The following is a 24,622-nucleotide window of genomic DNA, read 5'->3' as shown; positions in this document are numbered from 1 at the left end:
TGATAACACGTTATACTGAAAAACTGCTGCTACATTCATCATAAACTTTAGTGGCTGTCAAGTTGCAGCAAAGTTCGCTGCTAAATCAACAGTTTCGTATCAAAATCTGCCACTCTTAAGTCATCGAAGTGTCAGAAAATTATGTTCAATTCGTTTCCTCACTCCGGAGCGCCTCGTTGGGCCCTAAACTAATGAATAAAACTGGGCCTCGACTATTTTTCATGGTAGAAACATCAAATTTTATTTTTTCACAACTCACGACAAAAAACTTCAAACAATAAATCTCATCCTTCTCTTTGTCAACTTTTCTCTCTTTTGTATATAAAAATATTGATAAATATTAATGACATTTCATATAATCTTTATCTCAACATCATTGAATTATGAAACTCGAGTCTATCGTGTTTAATAAGAAATACATAAACAAGAAAATAAAAAGAAACTTTGGTATAAAAAACAACTTGTGCTATATCCTCTGATCCTCGCCAACTATCACATGTTCCATAATACTCTCAGGGCTGGCATCACAGGTCAGTCTAACATACGCGGAGCGATCTTCAGCATCTGTCAGAAGACTGTTCCACATGGGATAGTATGTGAAAGTCTTGAAATTACCACAAAGAATTAATGTATGTTTGGCTCTCGTTAGAGCGACACACAATCGATTAGGATCGTTAAGGAATCCAATGCCTTTGCTCCTAACATAAGACATAATAATAATATCACGTTCCTGCCCTTGAAAGCTGTCTACGGTATTTACTTGAATTGATTTTAACTTTAAGTACAGGGGACTGGGATCTTCATCAACTTCCACCAGGTTCTTCTCAGCCGGTTCATCTTTTTCTTCCGCCTTTCCACTATCTTCAACACTCTTCCCTTCATTCTCCTTATTGTCTTTTTCCTCTGGGTCCTTTCCATCCTGATTGGAGATTTGTAAAACATTTGTTTTGTCGGTGGGCTCCGGGGACAGCCTGTCCTCCCAATCATCAAATTCAATGTTATCAGTTAGATATAAATCCTTTAGTATGTCAATTAAGGTCTCGTTATCATTATCATCTACATCTCTGGCCTTAGCTATTATAATATTTTTTTTCTTGGGTGCATGGGCATCACAACGGTCCTTCAATAGACTCAGAATGACCTTTCTCTGCTTTCGATACGGAGTTATGATGCCAATACTGACATTTGTATTCGCAGAATTCTTAACCAGTTCAACCACCATTCCAAAAGTTATATCCACTACTAATTTCGCTTCTCCCAAGTTCGAATCGTTACCATCCTGCGGGGAGAGGTGATGAATAATTTTATAGTTGGTGAAGGGCAATGGAAAAACGTTTGATCCTGTCCTTAGAGCTCCCTGGTAGAAGAAATTGTTCGGCCACTGGACAATCTCCTCCACCATTCTGTACTGAGTGTTGAGCATCAGAATGGGATCACCCTGTTGGTTGTCGAAGTTCTTCTTGGCACGATAAAAGAGGGAGTCGACGAGCCCGTTAATTTTTGCCCTTTCGCATAATACAGTTGGGGGTAATTGTTTTGGATCCCCTACGAGAATGAGAGTGCTCACGCCCAGCATGAGAGGTATCAAGGTACCTAGTTCTGTCGCTTGGGCTGCCTCATCGACGATGCACACTGGTATATTCAAACCATCCACTCTGGAAATCGGTTAATTAATTAATTAATTAATTGATATTTCCGGGAAACTAATTTTGAGGACTAAAGGTGAGGGGAAAATTCAGGCAAATATTTACGGAAAAAAAATAGGAAGCTGAGCTCATTAAATAAAGAAGTGCATTCTCACGTCAGAATTAAATTATTTTCTCAAAGAAAAAATAGGTATCCAATATTTTTCATTCGACTTTCATATTCAATGCTAAAGAAATATCAAGCGGAACCCCAATGACCAAAAAAAAAATGATAATTTTTTTAATTTCTCATCTATGCATTCGAGAATACACTCGCAGAGGGAAAATGTAAGTTTCACAGCTGATTTATTTCTTCAGAAAAACATTTCGAACGTAATCATATGATTTGTTTTTTTTAGAAAAAAATCACATTCATAACCATCTACGTAAATGTCAAGAACCACTTTTTGTAGCTCAGCAAATCTTGCAACGGGAACATGTTCTCCCGTAACTGATAATTAGGAAAATATCGACACGAATCGGCCCTCAACAATTGTTATCGATTAAAAAATAAAATTTGAAAATTACGCATGAATTTTTGGATGCATTACCCAAAGATATTTTCCATTTGAAATGTATAACACGAGGACAAAGTCGTAGCAATTACATCAGCATCCTTCAATATTTGGGCTTCTATCATGTTTCGCATGCGAGGGTTGAAATGAACCATTTTACTGCGGAATGACAATGATACTTCTTGCACTTCAGCACCCATTTTCTCGTCACGACCGATTCTGACGATTGTGAAAGCATCCATAATTCCTGAAAGGTTATTGTTGACCTTAACCAAGTGATAGACAACGATTGTTAGTATAATAGCCATTCATTCCATGCAGATGTAAACATTTTGAGAATACTTTCAATGCTCAAATGATAATATTTTTTAAGTCGACACCGGTAAGAGATCACATCCGCATACCGAATTATTTGTATCACATCAGCGAAAGTTATGAACAATCTCTTCCCTATTTTTTTTTATTCTATGACCAATCTTAAATATTTCGTCTTGTTCGCAGTATTTTTGAACAGATAAGTTTTATCAACATTTCCCCTATAAATTATGTGTCAATAATCCAAAATGACAGCGGATATCCGCTTGCTTTTTTTATGATTTTCTTCCAAACGATTGATAAGACTGAAAGGAAAAAAGATACCGTTCCCATTTTTTATCATTATTCAATGACTCATAAAAATCTGTACCCTCGAAGAAATTTTCTACTCCTTCAGTAAACTTCTTCAAAACCTCACAATTGTATTTTTCTAACTTAGGAAGAGAAAATAAAGGATTCCTGCCCAAGTGTTGAATTATCAGGCGATGGACTGTCGTAAAGTTCATTGAAAAATTAAGTGGAATACCACATCTATACGAAATATCTCTTACCTTCTCGTTCCTTCTGCACAGTAATCAGATTCCCCACAACTTCATCAATAGCTCTGTTGGATGGGGCACATAGCAAAAGTTTGGTATTCTTCCTCTTCAGAACTTCACAAATGATATTAAGAATAACCTTGGACTTTCCCGTTCCTGGAGGCCCTTGAATTAAAGCTATCTTTGGCTTATTTTGACGGACAGTTTTCACGATCCTTGCAACAATTTCCTGTTGGCGAAAATTCAGTGTGTGCCCACTTATGAGTGGAAATGTGCTGGAAACATCAGCCTGTGGCAACTCATAATCCTCAACCTTTGGTGTCATCACCGGCTGAAAGAGCGGTGACATGGACAGATCATCCATAGCCCTCACAAACCTCAGATAAGCTCCCATTGGGTAGACAGTCGTCAACTTTAAGGTGTCATAGGAAGACCAATTATACTTTAACTTTTGAGTTTTCATCGAGTATTGTAGCTCAACGAATGAAGACCAAGAACTTTGCACCGTCTTAACCTTCTTACAGTCTTGAATGTAGCCAAAAATTTCTTCTCTATTATTTAGAAATTTCACGAGATCCCCTCGCACTGGATAGTTTGTTGTGGCGGTTGGAGATGCAGACAAACTAAGTATTAAAAATGGATAATCACCGTTCGGTGCACTCCCCAATATCTCATCCTCAAGGGTGGCAGTTATAGTCCGTGACATCTCTTCCTTTCCCTTCCTCTTTCCCTTTCCCATCTCATTTCCCGTGTCCTTCCTCTCATTCTCTTGATCGTCCCTGTCCTTCTTTAATACCTGCCAAAATTCCAGCAGTAAAAGCGGAAGCATGACTTTGCAATAATCCTCAATTGTTTCATAAGATAATGAGGTAGGCCTCGATGATTGAAATTGATCAGAAGATTCTTCATTGCTCTGGTCACCAGTAAGCCATCGTGGTTTCCAGCGCAAAACATGGAATAAAAATTCGTCCAGCATCAGGTGAGGGATCTTCTCTTGTATCTCGGAGCTTGCAGATAACTTGTCTGCGATATGTGTGGTAGCGTAATCTGAAGAATCAGAATTTGTCTCTTCTGAGAGAACACATGTTGTCCATCCACTGCTATCAGAGGTTCTAAAATCAATTTTTAAAAATTCATTAAGAGGATATTCTGATGGCTGTGGTAATGGATCGCTTCCTCGCAATTTAAATTCTGTCGCTAGCATTTTGCTCGGTCTCAGGGACGTGCTGGGTTAAACGATCTTTTTAGAGGAAATAATCCGAGCGACATAATTTTCTGTGCTTGTATTCTTAGGGCAATTTGTTAAATTCAAGCGTTCAATTGTGAGGGCAACAAAACACCACAAGATCTAGAATAGATCATGGAACCCATACAGACCCGTACGGTACCATGGAGACCGCTTGTTGACAATGTCAAACTTCCCCATAATCCACACGAGCAATCAGAAATATGATTTTTCCAGTACGTGATTCAATTGTTATAGACACAAATTTTGGGAATTTATCGATTGATAGGGCCATCAAATTTTCGTATGATCTCATAGTCTCTCCTGTCACCGTTCTAGAATATTTCTGAAATTTCATGAATTTCCTAGAATTTACTACGTAAAAACGATTACGAGGAGGACGATCGGTTGTGAACGAAAGGGAAAATAAAAACAAAAGCAACTCAAAATGTTGAAGAACGTTGAAACGAAAAAAAACAAAGAAAAATAAGTGATAAAATGAACTCATTCGTCGTGATAGTTCGCTTTTGTCATAACCCTTACCCGTCTGTTGGCGTGCTGGAGCTCATTTTAATCGTTCTCTGACAGCTTAATACTCATTAATTGACAGCAACACTTTCTAAACAGAATCGTTCACAAAAATCCCTGTATGACAACTGTTGTTACCAAAAAAATGTGGGAATCACTGACTCTACTGTCTGCTCACTACAGTTCGAGTTCTACTTAATGACAAACTGATTGCCTTCCCCTTTACAACTCTGTCGGCTGTGAAGATATTCTACATTATGGTGAAACTGCCAATTGGGTAAAGACAAACTGACGAATCTTTCCTGAATTGCAGAGGTGGGAAAAGTGAATGTGAATGGGATTAGGAGCAGGGGGGACAGACTATTTAATACGATTGTATTGCGCCGGTCACAAGCGAATGGTCTTGTGTCATTGGAAGTCACCCCACTCCTATGATTCAGATGAAGATATCCAACAGGTGATTGCTTTTCGCAAAATGAACAAATTCTAACGTTTGTATTAAGCTTGTACCCGTTTGTACTGTGCTTAAAATGGTTTGTTAGTTGCTCATTTGTCATTCAATAAATAAATATCGAACATGAGTTTCACCGGCCAATTAGTAACAAGCGGTTTTTAATAGTACCACTCCCTATTGATAGAGAATCGTTTGTAGTTCGATAATTAATTGATATAATTATTGATTAGTGGATCCTTTGACATACAGAGGTCAATTGCGGGTTCAGAATTGCGGGTGGCGCCCTGCCTCCTCCGGGGTGAGGTACTACGATGCCACTGGGGTCACTCAAACCCCCACAACTGAGCCTCTACTTCAGTTAATCCTCTTTGAGCTATGCCCTAATTATTTATTTTGAGTACCCACGTGGAGAACGTAGGTCAACACAAATTTAACCGCCCATTCTTTGTTTGCTAAAAAGTGATGAAAAATAAGTTCGTTGTAAAATGTTGTGGTGCAACGACAGTTGATGATTTGCTTTAATTTCATAATGAGATAAATTATGCTGTTAAAGTCTGTTCTCCGGTGCTGTTTTACATATCAGCGGGTTTTCCAGTGGAAATGCCGGACTAAGTTTCGTTGTTTTCATAATGAAGTGACTCCTGGATTATCACCAGCCTCGTCTGGGCGTATAAAAACGACTTTGCGACAGTACAATGTCAATTTTCAAGAGGGACATGCTTGCATTGTTATCAACTGTCCCATTTGTGATAGTTATAAACACCATGATACCAAATTGTACATAAATAAGACAACAGGTGAGAGAAGATGCTAAATCATGAGAGTAATTTTACAATGATAATTTTACTTTAATAATAGCTTAATTGATCAAATTTTAAATATTTTAAATCCAGTCCGGCCATTGTAAATCAACTTTATTGTATTATATTTTCCAGGATTATTCGTCTGTCCAAAATGTAGATATACAGGTCTCTGGGACGTTTTGTCCCGGATAATAGGACCGCAAAAATCTGCAAAGAACGTTGATTTGGCAGCGATAAAACAAACTCTTCATATTGAAGAAGATTTCACAGAAAAATGGATCAATTCAATGGAATCCTGTCAAAAGATTTCTGAGCTGTCAGAAAATAGTTATAACGAGTTAATCACGAATTACGCATTTCCAAAAGTAACACAAGGTCAGATGGACCAACTAGGCTGTCATTACAAGGATACTGAATCATCATTTTATTTCCCTTTGATGACAATTGGAAATAAAATCGCTGGATACAAATGCCTATCATTTAGTCCCATCGTCAACGAGAAAACTGTGCCGAGTATTGGTGCCAATGGTTTGATAATTTATAAAGAGAAGAAGACAAAAACTGATGGAACAGCAGTCGTCGTTCCCTCGGTAGAAGATTTACTGGCTTTAATAGCCGAAAAATCAGCCAACACTGTGGTCTGCCTTCCTTACGGGCTCCAGCATCTGCCACTTCACATTCTACCGATCCTTGAGCCTTTTAAAAAATTAATACTCTGGTTTGACAATGATCCTACGAGCTGGGACTCAGCGAGGCATTTTGCAAAGAAATTGAACGAGAAGAGGTGTTTTTTTGTGAGACCAACGAACCATCAGCCCAGGCCGAAGGTGGCTGCAGTCAGGGGATATAATTTGAAGAATATCCTTCATGAGGCACAGCCCATCTGGCATAAGAGTATCACAACGTTTCACGCATTGAGGGAGGACATTTTGAGCGATCTGCAGAATATCGATAAGGTCGAGGGGGTCAAGTGGAGCAGATATCCGACATTAAATAGAATCTTGAAGGGACATAGAAGAGGAGAGTTCACGGTTCTGACTGGCCCAACAGGTAAATACGTTTTTTGTTCTACATAAATTTTATGGTGAAGTGTCAAACGAGGTAATTGTGATGTATTTGTAAAGGTAATTTTTAAACTGCTTCTACGCTTATTCATTTAGGAAGCGTTGAAACACATCTCTAATGATTGAATAAATTAATTTTTTCAGGCTCAGGAAAAACAACTTTCATCAGTGAATATTCCCTGGACCTTGCAATGCAGGGTGTTAATACCCTTTGGGGTAGTTTTGAAATCAGAAACACAAGGCTGGCGAGAACAATGCTCCAGCAAATGGCTGGAGTATCACTGGCGGAGAATCTCCAGGATTTTAATACTTATGCAGACGAATTTGAGAAGCTCCCAATATATTTTATGACATTCCACGGCCAGCAGAGCTTAGCAGTTGTGATGGAAGCGGTGGAGCATGCAACGTATGTTCACGACATAGCACATGTCATCATTGATAATGTTCAGTTTATGATGGGAATGTCAGAAGCCACTAAGCACCTCGACAGGTATTGGAGGCAGGACGTTATCGTCTCGGCCTTTCGATCATTTGCTACAAAAAATAATTGTCACGTTACTTTAGTCATTCATCCGAGGAAAGAACGTGTGGAAGAGGATTTGACCACAGCTTCGATATTCGGAGGGGCTAAAGCCAGCCAGGAAGCTGATAATATCCTCATCATTCAGGACAAAAGACTGACGAGTCTCAGGGGTAAAAAGTACCTGCAAATTGCCAAAAATAGATACAGTGGAGATCTAGGAGTTATGACGATGGATTTCGATAAGGCCAGTCTCAGTTATCAACAGAAAAAGAAAAGCAAAAGTGAAGAGTCTGTTGAGGAGGGAAAAGACAAACAATTTAAGGAAAAAAGATGACAGTGATTCCGCCATTATGTATCATATTGCAAATATTTGACGAGAAATATATTTTGTACAATTGACTTTTAGAAAATCCATACTTTTGGATTGAGGAATTTGTTGCTCATCAATTTATCCAGTTATTAAAATTAAATGATACGTCACTAATAATTTATTTCTGGACAAGGAATTTTGCAGTTGAACTGTGAGAATTCTATCTGTATCAGTTATTCCATAATTAATCTAATCCTCCCCTAGAAAATCCTTTCAATTATTGATCCCTACTGCTGTAAACGATGGGATGAAAAATATAAAAGTTTCGATAATTTAAATTTGTTTCTTTCCACTGTTTTAGCGACTGCGGTAAGTAGATTCACTCACCTTGAGGAGGATGAGGTTTCGCCTCTCGATCGAGCATGAAAAATGAATTGTTTGCGTCAAAAGAATCATCACCTACGCTGTTTATTTCTCTGTGATTACGTGTTTTATTACCCAGGACTAGTGGCGTTTGACAAGTAAAATTATTCGTGAATACGTGTCCTCGACCATTAGTTTTCCAAGATGACTTACATTTCTGGAGGTAAGATACTCTATTGTGTTTGGTTCTTGACAATCAGCTGCTACTGACGCTTCTATGATTGTTGTGAAATTTATTCAGACGGAAGTATTCGTGAAATTCAGCCATGGAGTATAACTCGCATTTTTGGATTCTTCACTGGAATATTCTGGGCCATTGCCATGTTGTAAGTCACCCACAGGAATATTTAATCAGTCTCTTGTGATCAGATAAATATATTGTTGCTAATTGTTGCTGATTTTTTGTGGGTTATGTTCAGTTTCAATACATTAATCAGCCCCAACACGACTAAATATGGCACAGGATACACCAGGAACTACAGGCCAGGTTCCGGAGGATCTGGGTAAGACTTCTGCCAGACATATTCCATTCAAAGTTATAAAAAAATTATATTCATCGTGGGTCTTACCCTATCGAAAATATTTCCACTATTTCATCAGTCGTTTTTTGATGTAGTCTTCTGAACTAAAATTGTGTACAGTTTTGTATGAGATGTGTCCACCACTTTGTGAAGTCTAATAATACTCATGATTATTACAGTCCACCACCTCCTCCCTCCAAGAAATTTGGAGGCATCAATACCAAGGGTACTATGAACATGCCTGGTGGATGCAGTAGTTGTAGAGGAGGCTGAAGTAAGATATCTCTTGCACCAGTTAAATTTTTCGGTGAATCACTGGCCATTTATTTACCTAAATGTAAGAACCACAAGAGATATCATTTCCACCTGACCAGATGGAGAAAACTTTCCAATTCGCATTTCTTAGAAATAAATATATAATTTGATAGAAAGAGATAAAACTGGTGGTAAACTTTGAAAATTTTTTGTATTTATGATTAGAATATTGATGTAACTATTTTACAAATGTTCGAGACACAAATTATTGGTAAAGTATGAAGAATATATTTTGATTGCCAAAGGAAAAATTACAATGTATTGACTTAAAAATCTTCACTTAATTTTTGTCACGAGTCCAGCAGCAATTGTCGTTCCAGCTACCCTCAGCATAACTCTCCCAAGTTGTTTAACATCTCTGTATAACTCCAAACATATTGGTTGGTTAGTTTTAATTTCAATGATAGCACTTGAATTTTTTGGTAAACATCTGGGCTTTTTTTTCGTCACTTCACCACTACTTTTGTGCAATTGTGAAATTAGTTTTGTGATAACGGCAGGCTGCACGAGAGATTGCACGTGGAGAACCACTGGAAGACCCTTGGTAATGGGAATAGTGACAGTGAAAATAACTACGTGAATTTGAAAACACGTTGTAACTGCGACTGGCCTCGATGAAGAACAAAGAACATCTCCAATAGCTACGTTCTGTTGATCTATTCCAGTCAGGGTAACAGATACGTGGTCACCTGCGAAGGCGTTGGTTGTGGATAGTTCATCGATTTGCATGCCTAAAATTCATGAATTCGTACAGATAAGTTCAGGAATATTAGTAAAGGAGGTCAGATTCAGCAGAAAATGCCCAATAAGTTCAATCATAAATGAAAAGAATCAGCTAAGGAAAGGACTTGGTTTTGTGTCATAAAAATAAACATTCAACCTTTAACTACAGCAATCTCATTGTGAGGTGACACAAGAACTTTATCGCCAACCGCGACCATTCCATTCTCCACATGTCCTGAGACACAGAAATTCGATCCTGTGCCTTTGAAAATATCGTTAACGGAGAAACGGAAGGGTTTGTTCACTGGTCGTTCAGGGCATTTGAAATTGTCAATCACTGACAGAAGTGTTGGGCCTGTGTACCTGAAAATGGTATTACAGATCAATCAAATATTTCTACTGAAAATTTCCTTTCACTCACCAACTGGCGAGGTCTTCTGCTTTCGGGGATACGACAATATTTTCTCCAGATAGTCCACTGCAGGGCACGAATGTAACTCTGTCTTTGTATCCAGCTTGTTTCAAAAATACACTCATTTTATCAACAATTTCGTTGAACCTATCTTTTGACCAGTCAACTGTATCCAATTTATTGACTACTACTGCCAATTCTGAAACACCTGTGAACAGCAAACATCCCGAGTAAAACAAATTAATGATCATTCTATTCATAAAAGAGAAGAGAACTAGGTCAATCCTGTGCACCGGACTGCTACTGAATTGTCTAAATTTGTTTTCATTTTACTCCACACACTCTCTCTCTCTCTGTCTGGGATTTTCCGACTAGTCTTTTCTTATTATATCGTCCTTGAATAATTACCTAACGAACGTAGCAGCAAGGCATGCTCCCGCGTCTGTCCTCCGCTCTCAAATCCAGTCTCAAACTCCCCCCTCGTTGCATCAACCACCAGGAGTGCAACATCAGCCTGCGTAGCTCCAGTAATCATATTAGGAATGAAATCTTTATGTCCAGGAGCATCAAGGAGTGTCACCGATTTAGTGTCAGTCTCAAATTTGGAGTAGCCAATGTCCATAGTGATTCCCCTCTCTCGTTCCTCCCCAGTCTCGTCAAGAACCCAAGCATAAGCAAAGCTCTGCTTTCCAATTTTCTTGCTCTCCTGCTGATACTTGTGAATCAGTTTAGAGGACACCTGTCCAAGATCGCAAAGCAATCGTCCCAGAAGAGTACTCTTTCCTGCGTCCACGTGGCCCACAACAACAAGATGCAACTGTTCCTTAGAATCCCCTCGATTTTTCTTGTAAATCGACGTAACATCCCTCTTGTCTTCATGTGTCTTTCCTCGTATCTCTGTATCAGGAGTTGCACGTCCAGATCCCACTCCCATTGGCGACTGACACCTTGGAGTTGTTGATGTCGAAACCTGGCCTCGTTTACTGCTGTCATCCTTGCGTCGAGGATCAGGTGAATGTGGCAATGATGCGGGACTTTGGGATCTTGGTGTTTCATTTCTAGGTGAAAGGAATTCATGACTCTCTCCACCCAGGTTAAAGCCTTTTATCACGGTTTTAGTGGTCGCTGGCACCACTTTTATAGCTGATGAGACTGATACTTGCACCACTGGCTTCAATGCCTTGACACCTAATTTGTTACTCTGCTGTTAATATGGAATCTAGATACTGGGAAGACCTTAATAAATAGGGGGTAGACTCGGAATAGATTTGGTCGCCATTCATCTGCCACGTCATGCTGCAGTCGTTAAGGATTTTAAAGAAGCTTTTACAAATAAATTGCTCCCGAAAAATTTGAACATTACATTTATCACATAATTACTATTGCTTTAATCTTTCTGCAAAACCAAGTTCTCAAGGTTTTTGAACCGAAAAAGATTTTCCAACGATTTAACATGAACATTCAAATTCAAATATCACCACTTGGACATCCCTGACCTAACATTTACAAAATTTAAACCTCACATTTTTCAAGAGAAAAAAACGTTCCAAAGAATGTTTTCAATTCTCCAGTAACAAAAAATTTATTGAATTATTATAAAATAAAAATAAAATTCATACAATAGTTGCATAAACGCAATAAATTTGCGGTGTGAAAAAGAATCATGATTAACCCTTTCGCTACGAGCAGTGACTATAGTCACCCAACACCTGACGCTCGCTATGCACGAGCGGTGACTTGAGTCACCCAACATTTGACGCTCGCTATGTACGAGCGGTGACTATAGTCACCCAACCCCTAACGCTCGCTATACGATTGCAGTTGTTCCGCAAATGCACACTTTTGGCGCCGCGGCTCACTCAGCGAGAGAAGCGCGCCGGAGAATGCGTCCGTAGCGAAAGGGTTAAAGTGCCCGATCACCATTGATCGAGTTTAGCTACAATGATTTACCCGATGGCCAGATATACCTGCGAGTGTATCAATTCCTTCGTAAACCAGCCAAAACTAAACTATCAGGAGATGGAGAGGAGAAATCAAAAATTTTAAGATTGCTTCGACATTTGTGCTGAGACTTGACGGATGGCTTTCTCGATCGCCACTTTCTGCACAAGATTTTACCAAACAAAGAGACTGATTGACTTGAATGCGATAATCTTGTAAACTGAAGTCTACTCAAATTAATTTCACACTCTTTTAACGCATCAAAACTCTCCACGGCCATTGATGACGGCCAAGATTTTCCTGTCGTTATGAAAAGATCTTCAAGATTGTGCTTGTTCGATTGTTTACAGTTCTTTTTCTCACTCAATGATAAATTTTTTGTCTCCCTTAACGCTGACGTCAAATCAATTAAAAATTCATTAGTCTTTTCGGTTGACTTATCTGTCGAATGTTCGGGATTAATGACTTTTTCTCCTGGAGTCCCACTTTCCGAACATATCTCCATATGAACTAGCTCTTGTGACACGATTTCAACACTTTCACAAACACCTGTCTTTTTCTCCACCCCGAGTTTGGCATTGAGCGAAGAAATCTTAGGAATCGAATCGTTGGGCTTTAACGAAAGCTTTGGAATAACAAAATTGGAAGCTCGGCCGGGACGGTGCCGCGAATCTTGTAAATGACTTTGAGTTAAATCTGCCAAAGTTCCAAAGGGTTTTTTATTTCCTCCCAGACTAGAGCTTGCGTGCTTCTGGGAATGATTAGCTATAAGGGCAGATAGGGATGAGAATTTTAGCTCAGATGAAACGTCTGAACATTTCGTTGTCCCGAATTTAAGAGGGCTCTCCGCATTTTTGACACTGAATGGATTGTTAAACGGAGAAGTTTTGGCCGGCACGAGAGAGATTCTTTGTTGAGGGCCAAGGGGATTCTTAAAATGCAAAGGCACTCCTGAGGAACCTTACCTTACACGATCAAATAAACATGAAACACAAAAATAATAAATTCTAATTAATCAAAAATACAAATTAAAGAAATTGAATTTTCTATTGAAGTGGTAAAACTCCCAGATAATGTCCCTTAAATGTTCAGTAAAATCTCAAGACAACTTTTTTTATCGAAATGCTAGATAATTACATTTTATTACGTTCAATTTATCTGTTAGTTTCGTCGATATGAATAATGGGCTGTTTAAATTGATTTAAAGATTTACTTGGAATAAAGTTTATCTGATTGGAATGATATATTTATCAGTCGAATGATATCGACACATCAAGTTTTCCCACTCCAACAGAAACATTGATTCTGGTGAAAAAATCTTACCTGTTTGCGAGTCCACCCGGTCCTTCGCCATTGCTGCTGCTAAAATCAATTGAAATAATTAAGCAGTAATCACCGCATCGTTATGAATGTGAGGTATTCTACATTCAACGAGCCAACTGTTAATCTTCACCCTCGTCGATATAGATCTCAATTTTTCTACGATTGAAGAGCTAAAATTATTGAAATATTGAAACAAAAAAAGATCAGAATTGACAAACTACCAGCCGGAAAACTCTGAACAAAATCGAAAATCAATTTTTATGTCTCCAATAAAAAAAAACATTTTGAAGAGGAAGACGATCACTCTATGACTCACTTCCGAGAGAATGCCTCATATGAATATCGATAATCCACTAAACACTCACGAAATTCCTTTTTCTGGGGTGTAGACTTCAGAATTTCATCGAGAGCGACTTCAGCATTGAAGCCAGCCTTCATGATTTTCTCTGTAAGCTCTGCTTCAGATACTGAATCACCAATAACATTTCTAATGACTTCAATGCATGATACAAGTTTAGCAGTATCGATTTCAGAGAGTTCCGGCTTTTTTGGAGTTCCACAGGCTTCCTCCTCCTCTTCGTTGTCTTCTTCAATATCCGGTTCGGTGAAAAACGAAGCGATATTCTGTTGTTTGTTACGATCAAACATAAATTGTTCGGCTGTGAAATAAATGTCACACTCGTATTTAATTTTCGGCAATACTCCAAACGAGATAATTAGTATGATATCCCTTTTAGCAGGTTCTGACGCAATTCCCTTGACCTTTCGAAAAAGAGTGCACTCATTGTGTGGATAATAATGCACAAATCAATTTGAGAACGTCTTTAATTAAGCATTTTGTTATAAAATATATGTAACTTATTACTAGACACTTACCGCTCGGGGATATGCAGTAATCATCTTCCACAGAATGGCCATAAACGTCATCATAACCATCATACTCTAAAAAACGTCAGAAAATACGTCCATCACTAACAATATGAATATTATTCATGTTACTATTATTATTGTATGATATTGCACAATATTAATCCGATAAATTATTTAGTCTCCCATTGTCAACTTAGTTTTGGCATTCATTCTAATATTTCTATCGAAAGAAATAAATGGAAACCAAATTCACGGGTAATTGACTCATTATTATTAAAAAAATCCTATAAATTAAATTATGTAAATAACGTTGTCCTAACAATGCATGCTCCAAAGATGTGAGCACTATTTTCCCCCTAACCTCTCTATGTGCATTAAATACAATTGATTTACTCACCATCGGAGTATTTCATAGCTCTCACATCTCGATGTCGCGACATTTTTGTATTCGATTTATTCTCTCTCGACCTCTTTGTTTAAAAATAATGGAATCGGTAACATTCGGTTAGAACGGAGCACTGCACAGCTGGAGAGTAAAAACTTTGCTCTCTTTGACACCTGATAGAGAATGGAAACAGAAGAAGTTAAAAATGGAAGAGGAGCAGACGAATTTTTTAAAACAGATGACAGTGGGGGGGGGGGAGACTCCGTTTGTCACATGTATTCAACAAAGATGGCCGAATAAATGCTGTCCTTGTCTGACTCACCAGAATGTCCTTGGCCACGTGACAACAGTAGTACTCACAGTGGCCACAAAACGCCCTCAAATCATGAGTGGTGGCAACAATTGGAGATCATTATCTACCAGCTCTAACCTTTGAATTACTCAACTCCAGAAATATGATAGTTATCAAGTGTAGTTGAGTATTTACTGTCAAAATGTCCACCCGATATTTGCGTAAAGTCTACGGGGAGGCTGTAACTTCCAAGGACAATGACGAAGACGGAAGAGACAATGAACTTCCAATCGTTAGCGATAAACAACCGAAACACTTCAATATGTTCAATTTGGTAAATATTATATCAGTTGCTTAAGATGAAATCATTCCAATTAGCATATCACATATTTACGCATTAATGCAATTATTATTGTTATGAGTAGTGTATCATATATCGACGGAAGCTTTCGATTAATTTTTCTTAGCTGAAAATCATCCCTTGCCAATATAAAAGCAATAGAAAGGTCTAGAACGTAATGCTCACATTTTTATTCATCATCGCACGTGGAAAATTCTTCAGATAGGACGAGACAAAATAGAAAATTTTCCAATCCACTTTTCAGTCAAGTTCTGCTAATATTTACTGTTGAACACTATTTCAACTACTTCACCCTAGAGATCTCATGATAATGATAATATTTTTTTTTTCAGCTGAATGGCGACTCCGATAGTGACGCTAAAGAAGAAGATGGAGAGAATCTCAATTCAGATCCCACGCCAGAGTCGCCGACGCCGAGTCCAGTGAAACCAAAAAAAAAGAGGAAGAAGAAGAAGAAAGATAAATCAAAATCCGAGGAGCCTCCAAGAGGAGAGGACTCCCAAGACGAGGCAGACGAAATCGAGCGAAGTGTACGTGAAGTTAACAAGCTCCTTGGAGAGCCTGTCGCAGGTTTCAGCAAATCTGATCACAAGCCGGTGGAAAAGACAAGAGATAATATCATGGCGATTGAGTATAAGTATCTGAACCCCCAGAACGAATTAAAACGACTCTGTGGCAGTAAAATTTTGCCAGGCGACCAGAATAAGTCTAAAGGACGAGGTAGAACGAGTCACCTTCGTAAAACATGGCTGACAACGATCTCCGAATGGTTCCCAATGAGCACAGCTGGCCTCTCAATGACCCTTGACGAAAGAACGGAATCGACCAATGGTTTTCAATACTTCATGTTTGTTCACAGTCCGGCATACAGACAGGTTCAGGAGAAATTTCTCCTGGCAGTGGAGAATCCAAATCCCGAAGTTATCGTTAATATTATCAATGCAAATCCCTGTCACGTAGATTCCCTTCTACAATTCTCTGATGTCTGCAAGTTCAACGAGGATCTGCAGATGGCTGCCGAATTGGTTCAAAGAGCAGTGCACTGTTTGGAATGTGCTTTTCACCCACTTTTCAACCTGACAACTGGCAAGTGCAGATTAAATTATAAAATGCAGACGAATCGATCCCTCTTTCTCGCTTTGTTCAAGTACCTTACGTTCATTGGGGGTCGAGCTTGTTACAGAACTAGCCTAGAACTTGCCAAAGTACTTCTGTCCCTGGATCCCGTTGGTGATCCAACAGCAGTGGTTCTCTGCATCGATCTTTACGCCTTGAGAGCAAGGGAGTACGAATGGTTCATTGACTTTTGTAATCTTTGGAACGCCGAGAGGAATCTTACCCAACTGCCTAATATTGCCTACAGCCTAGCCCTAGCTTATTATCGTATTGGTGATAAACGTGCGGATAAAATGCTGCAGGAGGCCCTCTTCATGTTTCCAGGAGTCCTTCTCAATTTGCTCGACAAATGCGGAGTATCCACTGACACGAGAGTTTTGGGTCATGATTATTTTGGAAGCCGAGCAAAAAGCTCGACCAGTGCTGCTTTGGAAAAACTCCAGACTCTTTACGTCGCTCGTGTTTTTCATCTCTGGAAAGATACAGATGTTCTACCTTGGTTGGAGAGTAATGTCACTGCTGTTATGGATGCAATCGATGCTGGGGATGAGTATGCCAACTTCTGTGAGAGCAAAAGAAGCATGAGGTATCAGGGACAACCTCCAAGGAATATCTTGAGGCACATCGCGCTTTTAGATCTAAAGGAAGTGCCTATTATTCAGAACCTTCATCAGGTGCAAGCTCATGTCTTCTCGCATGATCCCTATCCACCTCAGGATTCCATTGACATTTACACCAGGGCTGAAACCAGGAGGCTGACTGGTCCGGCTGGAACGAGCAATGGAAATACCAATTTATTTACTTTATTTGTTTCTTCATTATTCAGTGATCTGGAGAGACATGTTGCTAATCCTGAAGCTCAGGTGAATCAGGAAGCCGAAAGAGATCCTCGACAAGAGTTTGATTAATTTGCTTTTTTATTATAGATAATTATTGATCAGGACGTCCCATGATGAAAGCATAATAGAAAGAAATTTGGAATTTTTTAAATTTCATTTTTAAATATTTTTAGATTTTTTAATTTGATGCATAATATTTTCAGGGAATAAGAGCGATATCAATCATGTTGTGTAAATAATGAACATACGAGGATGTAAATGGTTATTGTAGTTTTTGAGAATAAATCAAACAATCATGGAAAACTACACTTGATTGATCTTTGATCTGCAAAAGTCCTTGCAGTTTGATGGCCATCAAAAATCCAAATAATTTCCAGGTAATTCCTTTAAAAAAAAATAAGTTTTGTTGGGAATCATAATACATTACGTGCTCCAATTTAACCACAAATGTATTCAGCTCTAGACAAATGAGAATTTCAATAGTTCACCAATTTTTCATTCCTTATTTATGAACAACGAATGTTTGGCAAAACAATAACTCTACACAAACTGTAATGTGCGTAGGACTATTTATGTTTTTTTCTTTTTCAATTCTGGTTGTACAATTCCATTAACATTTTGAACACAATAATACAAAATGATTTTTATGAAAAGTCGAGAAGAGAATGACAATTTCAATTTTTCGATAAATTATGAAAACCTTTATTGACATTGCATGTTATCCTCATTATACGACATAAAATACCAGACATTGAACGCTTTCAATGACAAAAGATCAGAACACAACATAACTATTTACCAAAAACCCAAGAAACATCTATTTACAATTATACGTTAAATTCGGAAATGGAAATTTTTTATATTGACCTGAATTCATGAATATTTGTCGTCATTACTCACTCTTACTATTAATTAATCTTAGTTTCTTTCCTCCCAATTGAATTCAAATTTAACAAAAAACGAGTAATTTTAAGTTTTGATGTGCGTTGAAAAAACTTTCACTCGTCTCAAATAGCATCAGTTGAATGATATTCCATACATGACATAATACTCAGTGTTGGTGAGCAACGGATTGCATAAAAATTCATAAAAAATATACGTAAAAAAAGTGGAAAAATTATGGAAATTGATTAGCTAAAATTTCACTTGTTCGTAGGGTTTTTTCCATTCTGAATACTTGAAAATTTACAAGAGACTGCGAAAAGCTGGATTGAAACGACAGATACCAGGCCCGTACTCTTGATAATCCTTTTTCGTATGGCACACCTGATAGAATTCAGGTTCATTGGCTAACAAAGCACCACCGAACCAAACAGCACAACGCTGCTTAGGATGAGAAATTACACGAACGTCTATGGCAGTTGGCTGAAAATAAATTCATATAAAAACTTGCACATGAATTAATCCCAATGAAATTGGACTAATCTCGCAGAATTTAATGAAGAATAATTTATTTAGTTACCGTTATGCGACCACCGCTCAATTTTTCACTCAATTTCAGTCGCGTATCAACCATTTTTTTCATATCCCGCTGTAATCTCCGCCCGAAGTCTTTGAACATCGTTGATCCGCCAGAGAGAACAATGTTTTTGTATAATGGTCTTCTCACGTCGATGGGGCAGCTTTGGATGACATCGTCCACAATTTCAACCAGGGGAGTTGTGAAATCAGGATTCGCAAACTGAGAATATCATCAAGTATTTCAGAATTTCAGAAAATCTAATGATCAAAATTTCGCTCTCCCTTAGCTTCGGAAATATTGTTTAGACACTCGAGGAAAAATAACGAGAAATTACCTCAGGATGGAAGAATATTTCAGGACCTAAAAAGCGCTCATACCCCACGTCAACATTGAACGGTTGTTGCGTAATATTATTGATTCCCGTGTACTGTTTTATCTTCGTTGGATCGGCATCGTACTTAGAAAACTCTTTGGCAATGTCAGGACAAATGTAGCAGTGCTTCTCCTTAATTGCTTTGGCAGTCTCGAGTGATTGTTCTGGTGGTATACCCACTTCTCGTTCCCTCAAGAGACTCTGTATGAAGTAAGTTATATCTCTTCCAGCAATTGGAATGTGCTTTATACAGCTCCCTATGACGAAACCCTCAGCCACTGGAATTACGTGAGTAACGCCATCCCCGCTGTCGACTACCACACCAGTCAGCACTCGATTCTCTACGGTTTTAGCTGTCCAGGAGGCAGCCAGTGCCAGGACAGCCTGGACAGCGATGTACAGTCCCGGAACGTTGAAGGACTCGAACATTATTTCGGCGAGGTATTCTCGATTCTCTGGTGTGTTCAGGGGAGGCTCTGTGAGGAGAAAATGATGGTCTTCAGGCTCTGCTTTTAGATACTTGAAAATGCATTGCTGAAGAAATCTCTCCATCAAGTCCCAGTCTTCAACGAGTCCATGTCTAACAGGATACTGGAGAAATTGTTACATCGTCAATAATAAATTCCAGTAAAATTTTCTTTAAGCAAATCAATCAATGATCTTCAGACATCTTTTACAGTTTCGTACAGACCACATGTTCACTATGATCAGGCATTTTCGATCATGAAGTTTGAATTAGCCTCATTGAAATTAAATTTTACAAAAATCGATTACACCAAAATGAATACGAACAAACCCATCTATTGTTAAAAAATATTCTCCAAAGCTTTTGACATAGAGTATATTTATTAGATCCCTAGCTTATCATTATCGTTCGTCATCGCGAGGCTGCGAAAAGCCTTATCGATTGTGGCATTATCAGCAAAATGAGCTGTTGCAAAATTTCATTTCGTAATCTCTTTTCCTGCACGAAAATTTCTCGGTTGCAATTATCACTTCCATTATCAGTACAAATTCATAATAAAACTATGGAGAAGAGCTGAACGAACTGAAATTACTTCAATGTCTGATAATTATTTAACTTTTCCGGAAGTTTGGCTATCACAAGACGACGAAACTTTCCAGTCTTTCATTCGCAAAGATCAAGCAGAACAAAATTGGAAATATTCATAATTACAATATGATCATTAAGAGGTACTTCCACTCACTTTGATGGAATAACCAGGTGAATTAAATGCTTCATATCCGATATAAAAATCGAGATCCTCCACGCCCTTGGTCACACGCCTGGCCGAGTTATCACCGACTTTGGCGGTTTCCTTGATGGCTATCGCCGATGGAATGGTCAACTGTGGATCACGATTACCAGCGAATCCTAATTTTGTATACCTGAAAGATTTTCCATCATTTGTTCACACAGTCGGATAATTGGCTATTTTGCAGGATTCCTTGCAACCGAATAGTAACGAATCGGCTTTTACTTATCGCTGCAGGGGTGTTAGTCACTTCCTAGCCTCACTTTTCAAGCCCACCATCTCATTGCCATGAAATTAATCGATTAAACGTAATAAAAACAAACTTACCCTGTTCCTACATCAATAACACACGCCGGAGGGTGCCCTAACATTTTGTTTAACGATTGATTATCTCTATAAATTAAATTCTTTAACAGACGTTTTGACAACCACGATGACGAAACACACAAATAACACACCTTTTACACTGACATAGATGTACATACGCTATACGTAACTAGCGGATCTCGAATGTGTGTATTCGAGGAGTCGAATCGGTGTGGCTGTTCTTACTTCGCACACGACGTCGATGAACTCTGGTGTGGAGTGAATAAATTTATTCATTTGATTTTCGTAAAGAGAAGAAAAATATTGATTCAATTTCTCTTTTTTTTAATGCAAATATTTCTTACATATTTTTCTATCCAATATTTCTTAACTTCTTTCCCCCATTTTTCTTGTTTGTAAAATTGTTAATCCTTTTTCCAATCTATTATATATTTTTTTTCTCTTGGAGTCAGGAGGATTGGGAGGGTTTGAGGTAAAATGAGAAGACAATTTTTTGTTATAAAAAAAAAATAACGAGTTTATTTTCATCTATCACAAGGGGAAAATCACCAGATAATCCACCTTTTTACAATAATTTTCATTATAGTCAACTAAAATTTTCACACCTCGCGTCACAAAAATTGTACTCTGTAATAACCAAATTTCAATTTTCAATGGCTCGACGAATGAAACAGCTTTTACTCAACTGCAAAAAAAATACTCAAAAAAAATGGATCATCTGATTCGTTTAGTGATGAAAATCTACCAGTTCATACAGCAATGGAATGAAAATAAATAAATCTGTCAGGTATATGTGTAGGTCTCAGTCTCCAACGTTGCAATTCAATCAATGAAATCCTCAGAAAGTCCAGCTTTCAATCGACTTCTTCAACAGTAGGTCCAGAGTAGTTGTTATCTCCCTGTCTAAACTGGCTTCCACAATCCTGAGGCATTGATTGTCCACCTGCACCTTGATGAATCTTCATCATGATGGGTGAACACTGCTTCTGGATCTCCTCCAGTTTGTGACCGTACTCCTCTTTCTCAGCCAGGGTGTTGTTATCCAGCCACTGGATGGTATCATCGCAGAGTCTCTTGACGTTGTCTTTATCGTCCTGGCTCAGACGTGCTCCGCTGTCCTCGACGGCCTGTTTAACCGAGAAAACATAGGACTCGAGTTGATTGCGAGCCGCTATCTTATCCCTTTGTTGTTGATCTTGATCACGATATCTGTCAGCCTCAGCCAGCATGCGATCGATTTCCTCTCGTGAGAGTCTGCCCTTGTCGTTGGTAATTCGGACATCATTGCTGCGACCGCTGGCTGTGTCCTTGGCTGTGACATGAAGAATACCGTTGGCATCGAGGTCAAAGGTGACATCGATCTTGGGTACACCTCTCGGTGCTGGAGCAATACCACTGAGCTCGAATCGACCAAGCAAGTTGTTATCCTTGGTCATGGCACGTTCACCCTCGTAGACCTGAATGGTAACACCAGGTTGATTGTCAGCGTACGTGGTGAACGTCTGAGACTGCTTGCACGGGATGCGAGCATTGCGCTCGATAATGTTGGTCATCATACCCCCTGCTGTCTCGATACCCAGTGACAAGGGTGCGACATCGACAAGAAGTACATCCTGAAGAGTCGAGCTCTTACCCCCTTCGCCGGTTAGAATAGCTGCTTGCACTGCTGCACCATAAGCCACTGCCTCGTCAGGATTGATGGAGAGATTCAGCTGCTTACCACAGAAGAAGTTCTGCAGCATTGACTGAACCTTGGGGATCCTGGTGGAGCCCCCAACGAGAACAACATCGTGGATCGATGATTTATCCATTTTGGCATCAGCAAGTGCCTTCTCCACTGGCTCAAGTGTAGACCTGAAGAGATCAGCACACAGCTCCTCGAACCTGGCCCTCGAGATTTTGGTGTAAAAGTCGATACCCTCGAAGAGCGCATCAATCTCGATTGTAGCCTCTGTACTCGATGACAATGTACGTTTGGCTCGTTCAGCTGCTGTTCGTAGTCTCCTCAATGCTCTCGGGTTGGTCTTGAGATTCTTTCTGTATTTCCTCTCGAACTCCTTGCACAGGTGATCCACAAGGCGTGAGTCGAAATCTTCGCCACCCAGGTGTGTGTCACCGGCCGTTGACTTGACTTCGAATAGTGAACCCTCGTCGATGGTTAGGATGGAGACATCGAAGGTACCACCACCGAGATCAAATATGAGGACATTCTTTTCACCTTTCAAGTTCTTATCCAAACCGTAGGCGAGTGCCGCTGCTGTAGGTTCATTGATGATCCTGAGTACGTTGAGTCCAGCAATAGCACCAGCATCCTTGGTGGCCTGACGCTGTGAGTCGTTGAAATATGCTGGAACTGTGATGACTGCATCACGTACCTTGTCACCGAGATATGCCTCAGCTGTCTCCTTCATCTTTGTCAAGACCATGGAACTGATCTCCTCGGGATTGAACCTCTTCCTCTCACCACGGAACTCAACCTCAATCTTTGGCTTTCCTCCATCACTGATGACATTGAATGGCCAGTGTTTGATGTCTGCCTGGATCTTGGGGTCGTCGAATTTTCGGCCAATTAACCTCTTAGCGTCGAACACAGTGTTGGCTGGATTCATCGCCACTTGGTTTTTGGCTGCATCGCCGATCAACCTCTCGGTGTCAGTGAAGGCAACATATGATGGTGTTGTCCTGTTGCCCTGGTCGTTGGCGATTATCTCCACTTTTCCTTGTTGCCACACACCCACACAGGAATATGTGGTACCCAAATCAATACCGATTGCTGGCATTGTGTTGTTTGTTTTTTAACTCCTCTCACTCGTGTAACTCGTTTGACTTTTGTTCAATAACTGGTGCCTGGGTAGGGACGGCGGCCGGCTTATATACTCCCCACTCGACTCTCCCCACTACGCGAGGGCATTCCGGACGACTCCACAACAATCGAGAAAATTCCGGGCGGTGCAATTTTTGTTTTTTAATGACTTTCCTTATTATTTTTTTGACAAAAATGCTAATCATCCTTTTGGGAATGAAAAAATAGTTCTTTGACATTTATTTAATTAAAACCATAATGTTGTGGGGTATTTTAATTCACGTTGTGGCGGAGTTCCAAGACATTCTAGAACGGGACGAGTGTGTAGAACGTTCGATCGGTTGAATTTCGGAGGAGAAGGCGACGATGGATCCAGAGCGTTCTAGAAAGAAATTAATATATTATTTTATTTAATTGTTCATGTGTATATCCTCGCGGGTTTTTACATTTTCTTTTCCTTCCCTCCATCCTCTCTTAATATATATGTTATGACATAGAATTATAATTGTTGGCACCAGTAAAATTGCATTTCTCTAGATTACTTTTAATGTTAATTTGACATTGGAATGTATTTGAAATAAATTAATATTTAAATTTAAAATAATACATTCAGAAGTATTTTTGGAGGATTTTTAAGAGAATATTGTTGGAGATTTTCAATTAGTCCCCTCAATGTTATGGTTCCACAGAATGTTCTAGATGAGGTTTATTTGCTTACGTTTTGTGCTCATCATCGCAATTTATGTGTAATTCAAATTTACCAGAATGTTCTTCGGGGGAGATATTTTTGGACGCAGTGATGATAATATTGTTCCATTGATCTCAAGGAAGGTTCTGGAATGATTTAGACCTTTTAGATCGTTCCAGACGCTTCTGGAACGTTCTCCGTGGGACTTTTTCTGAACAACTTGGTTAGTTC

At 39.1% G+C, this 24,622-nt stretch overlaps 7 protein-coding genes across 13 annotated transcripts; 3 read left to right on the top strand and 4 right to left on the bottom strand.

The window, feature by feature from the left end:
* Window positions 1-215: 215 nt before the first annotated feature.
* LOC135167280 (regulator of nonsense transcripts 1) lies at window positions 216-8,489 on the bottom strand. 5 transcript variants are annotated; one of them, XM_064130311.1, is made up of 5 exons: window positions 4,823-5,070; window positions 3,703-4,166; window positions 3,067-3,579; window positions 2,237-2,447; window positions 216-1,655 (listed from the first exon to the last, which is right to left on the bottom strand). In XM_064130311.1, exons 1-5 carry the CDS (start codon window positions 4,846-4,848, stop codon window positions 467-469), a joined length of 2,403 nt encoding a protein of 800 aa, XP_063986381.1. In that variant the 5' UTR covers window positions 4,849-5,070; the 3' UTR covers window positions 216-466. The 5 variants fall into 5 exon arrangements, with proteins under 5 accessions (XP_063986381.1, XP_063986379.1, XP_063986380.1 ...); XM_064130309.1 differs by adding an exon at window positions 4,432-4,625 and having other exon boundaries at window positions 3,067-4,166; window positions 4,823-5,068; XM_064130310.1 differs by adding an exon at window positions 4,432-4,614 and having other exon boundaries at window positions 3,067-4,166; window positions 4,823-5,068.
* LOC135167284 (mitochondrial DNA helicase) lies at window positions 5,282-8,229 on the top strand. 2 transcript variants are annotated; one of them, XM_064130319.1, is made up of 4 exons: window positions 5,282-6,058; window positions 6,197-7,114; window positions 7,273-7,618; window positions 7,693-7,908. In XM_064130319.1, exons 1-4 carry the CDS (start codon window positions 5,803-5,805, stop codon window positions 7,757-7,759), a joined length of 1,587 nt encoding a protein of 528 aa, XP_063986389.1. In that variant the 5' UTR covers window positions 5,282-5,802; the 3' UTR covers window positions 7,760-7,908. The 2 variants fall into 2 exon arrangements, with proteins under 2 accessions (XP_063986389.1, XP_063986388.1); XM_064130318.1 differs by having other exon boundaries at window positions 7,273-8,229.
* Window positions 8,405-9,471, top strand: LOC135167296 (selenoprotein K-like). Its single transcript, XM_064130341.1, has 4 exons — window positions 8,405-8,547; window positions 8,626-8,710; window positions 8,804-8,887; window positions 9,085-9,471. Exons 1-4 carry the CDS (start codon window positions 8,529-8,531, stop codon window positions 9,176-9,178), a joined length of 282 nt encoding a protein of 93 aa, XP_063986411.1. The 5' UTR covers window positions 8,405-8,528; the 3' UTR covers window positions 9,179-9,471.
* On the bottom strand, window positions 9,353-15,126 carry LOC135167281 (protein HBS1). 2 transcript variants are annotated; one of them, XM_064130313.1, is made up of 8 exons: window positions 14,887-15,126; window positions 14,496-14,561; window positions 13,985-14,278; window positions 13,620-13,658; window positions 10,764-11,543; window positions 10,365-10,563; window positions 10,101-10,306; window positions 9,353-9,951 (listed from the first exon to the last, which is right to left on the bottom strand). In XM_064130313.1, the coding sequence occupies exons 1-8, from the start codon at window positions 14,927-14,929 to the stop codon at window positions 9,497-9,499; spliced, it is 2,082 nt and encodes a 693-aa protein (XP_063986383.1). In that variant the 5' UTR covers window positions 14,930-15,126; the 3' UTR covers window positions 9,353-9,496. The 2 variants fall into 2 exon arrangements, with proteins under 2 accessions (XP_063986383.1, XP_063986384.1); XM_064130314.1 differs by having other exon boundaries at window positions 13,620-13,655.
* A 115-nt stretch (window positions 15,127-15,241) lies between these two features.
* Window positions 15,242-17,788, top strand: LOC135167285 (ribosome quality control complex subunit TCF25). Its single transcript, XM_064130320.1, has 2 exons — window positions 15,242-15,500; window positions 15,860-17,788. The coding sequence occupies exons 1-2, from the start codon at window positions 15,369-15,371 to the stop codon at window positions 17,549-17,551; spliced, it is 1,824 nt and encodes a 607-aa protein (XP_063986390.1). The 5' UTR covers window positions 15,242-15,368; the 3' UTR covers window positions 17,552-17,788.
* A 372-nt stretch (window positions 17,789-18,160) lies between these two features.
* On the bottom strand, window positions 18,161-21,068 carry Arp3 (Actin-related protein 3). Its single transcript, XM_064130326.1, has 5 exons — window positions 20,901-21,068; window positions 20,526-20,706; window positions 19,279-19,908; window positions 18,945-19,163; window positions 18,161-18,847 (listed from the first exon to the last, which is right to left on the bottom strand). Exons 1-5 carry the CDS (start codon window positions 20,942-20,944, stop codon window positions 18,668-18,670), a joined length of 1,254 nt encoding a protein of 417 aa, XP_063986396.1. The 5' UTR covers window positions 20,945-21,068; the 3' UTR covers window positions 18,161-18,667.
* Window positions 21,069-21,389: 321 nt separating this feature from the next.
* On the bottom strand, window positions 21,390-23,760 carry LOC135167282 (heat shock protein 68-like). The gene has a single exon (XM_064130315.1). It carries the CDS (start codon window positions 23,678-23,680, stop codon window positions 21,755-21,757), a length of 1,926 nt encoding a protein of 641 aa, XP_063986385.1. The 5' UTR covers window positions 23,681-23,760; the 3' UTR covers window positions 21,390-21,754.
* Between the last annotated feature and the right edge of the window lie 862 nt (window positions 23,761-24,622).

This window comes from Diachasmimorpha longicaudata, chromosome 11 (genome assembly GCF_034640455.1).
Source record: "Diachasmimorpha longicaudata isolate KC_UGA_2023 chromosome 11, iyDiaLong2, whole genome shotgun sequence".
NCBI classification, from domain to species: domain Eukaryota; kingdom Metazoa; phylum Arthropoda; class Insecta; order Hymenoptera; family Braconidae; genus Diachasmimorpha; species Diachasmimorpha longicaudata.
The sequence above is the reverse complement of the archived record's forward strand: the minus strand, read 5'-3'. Positions and strand labels throughout refer to the sequence as shown.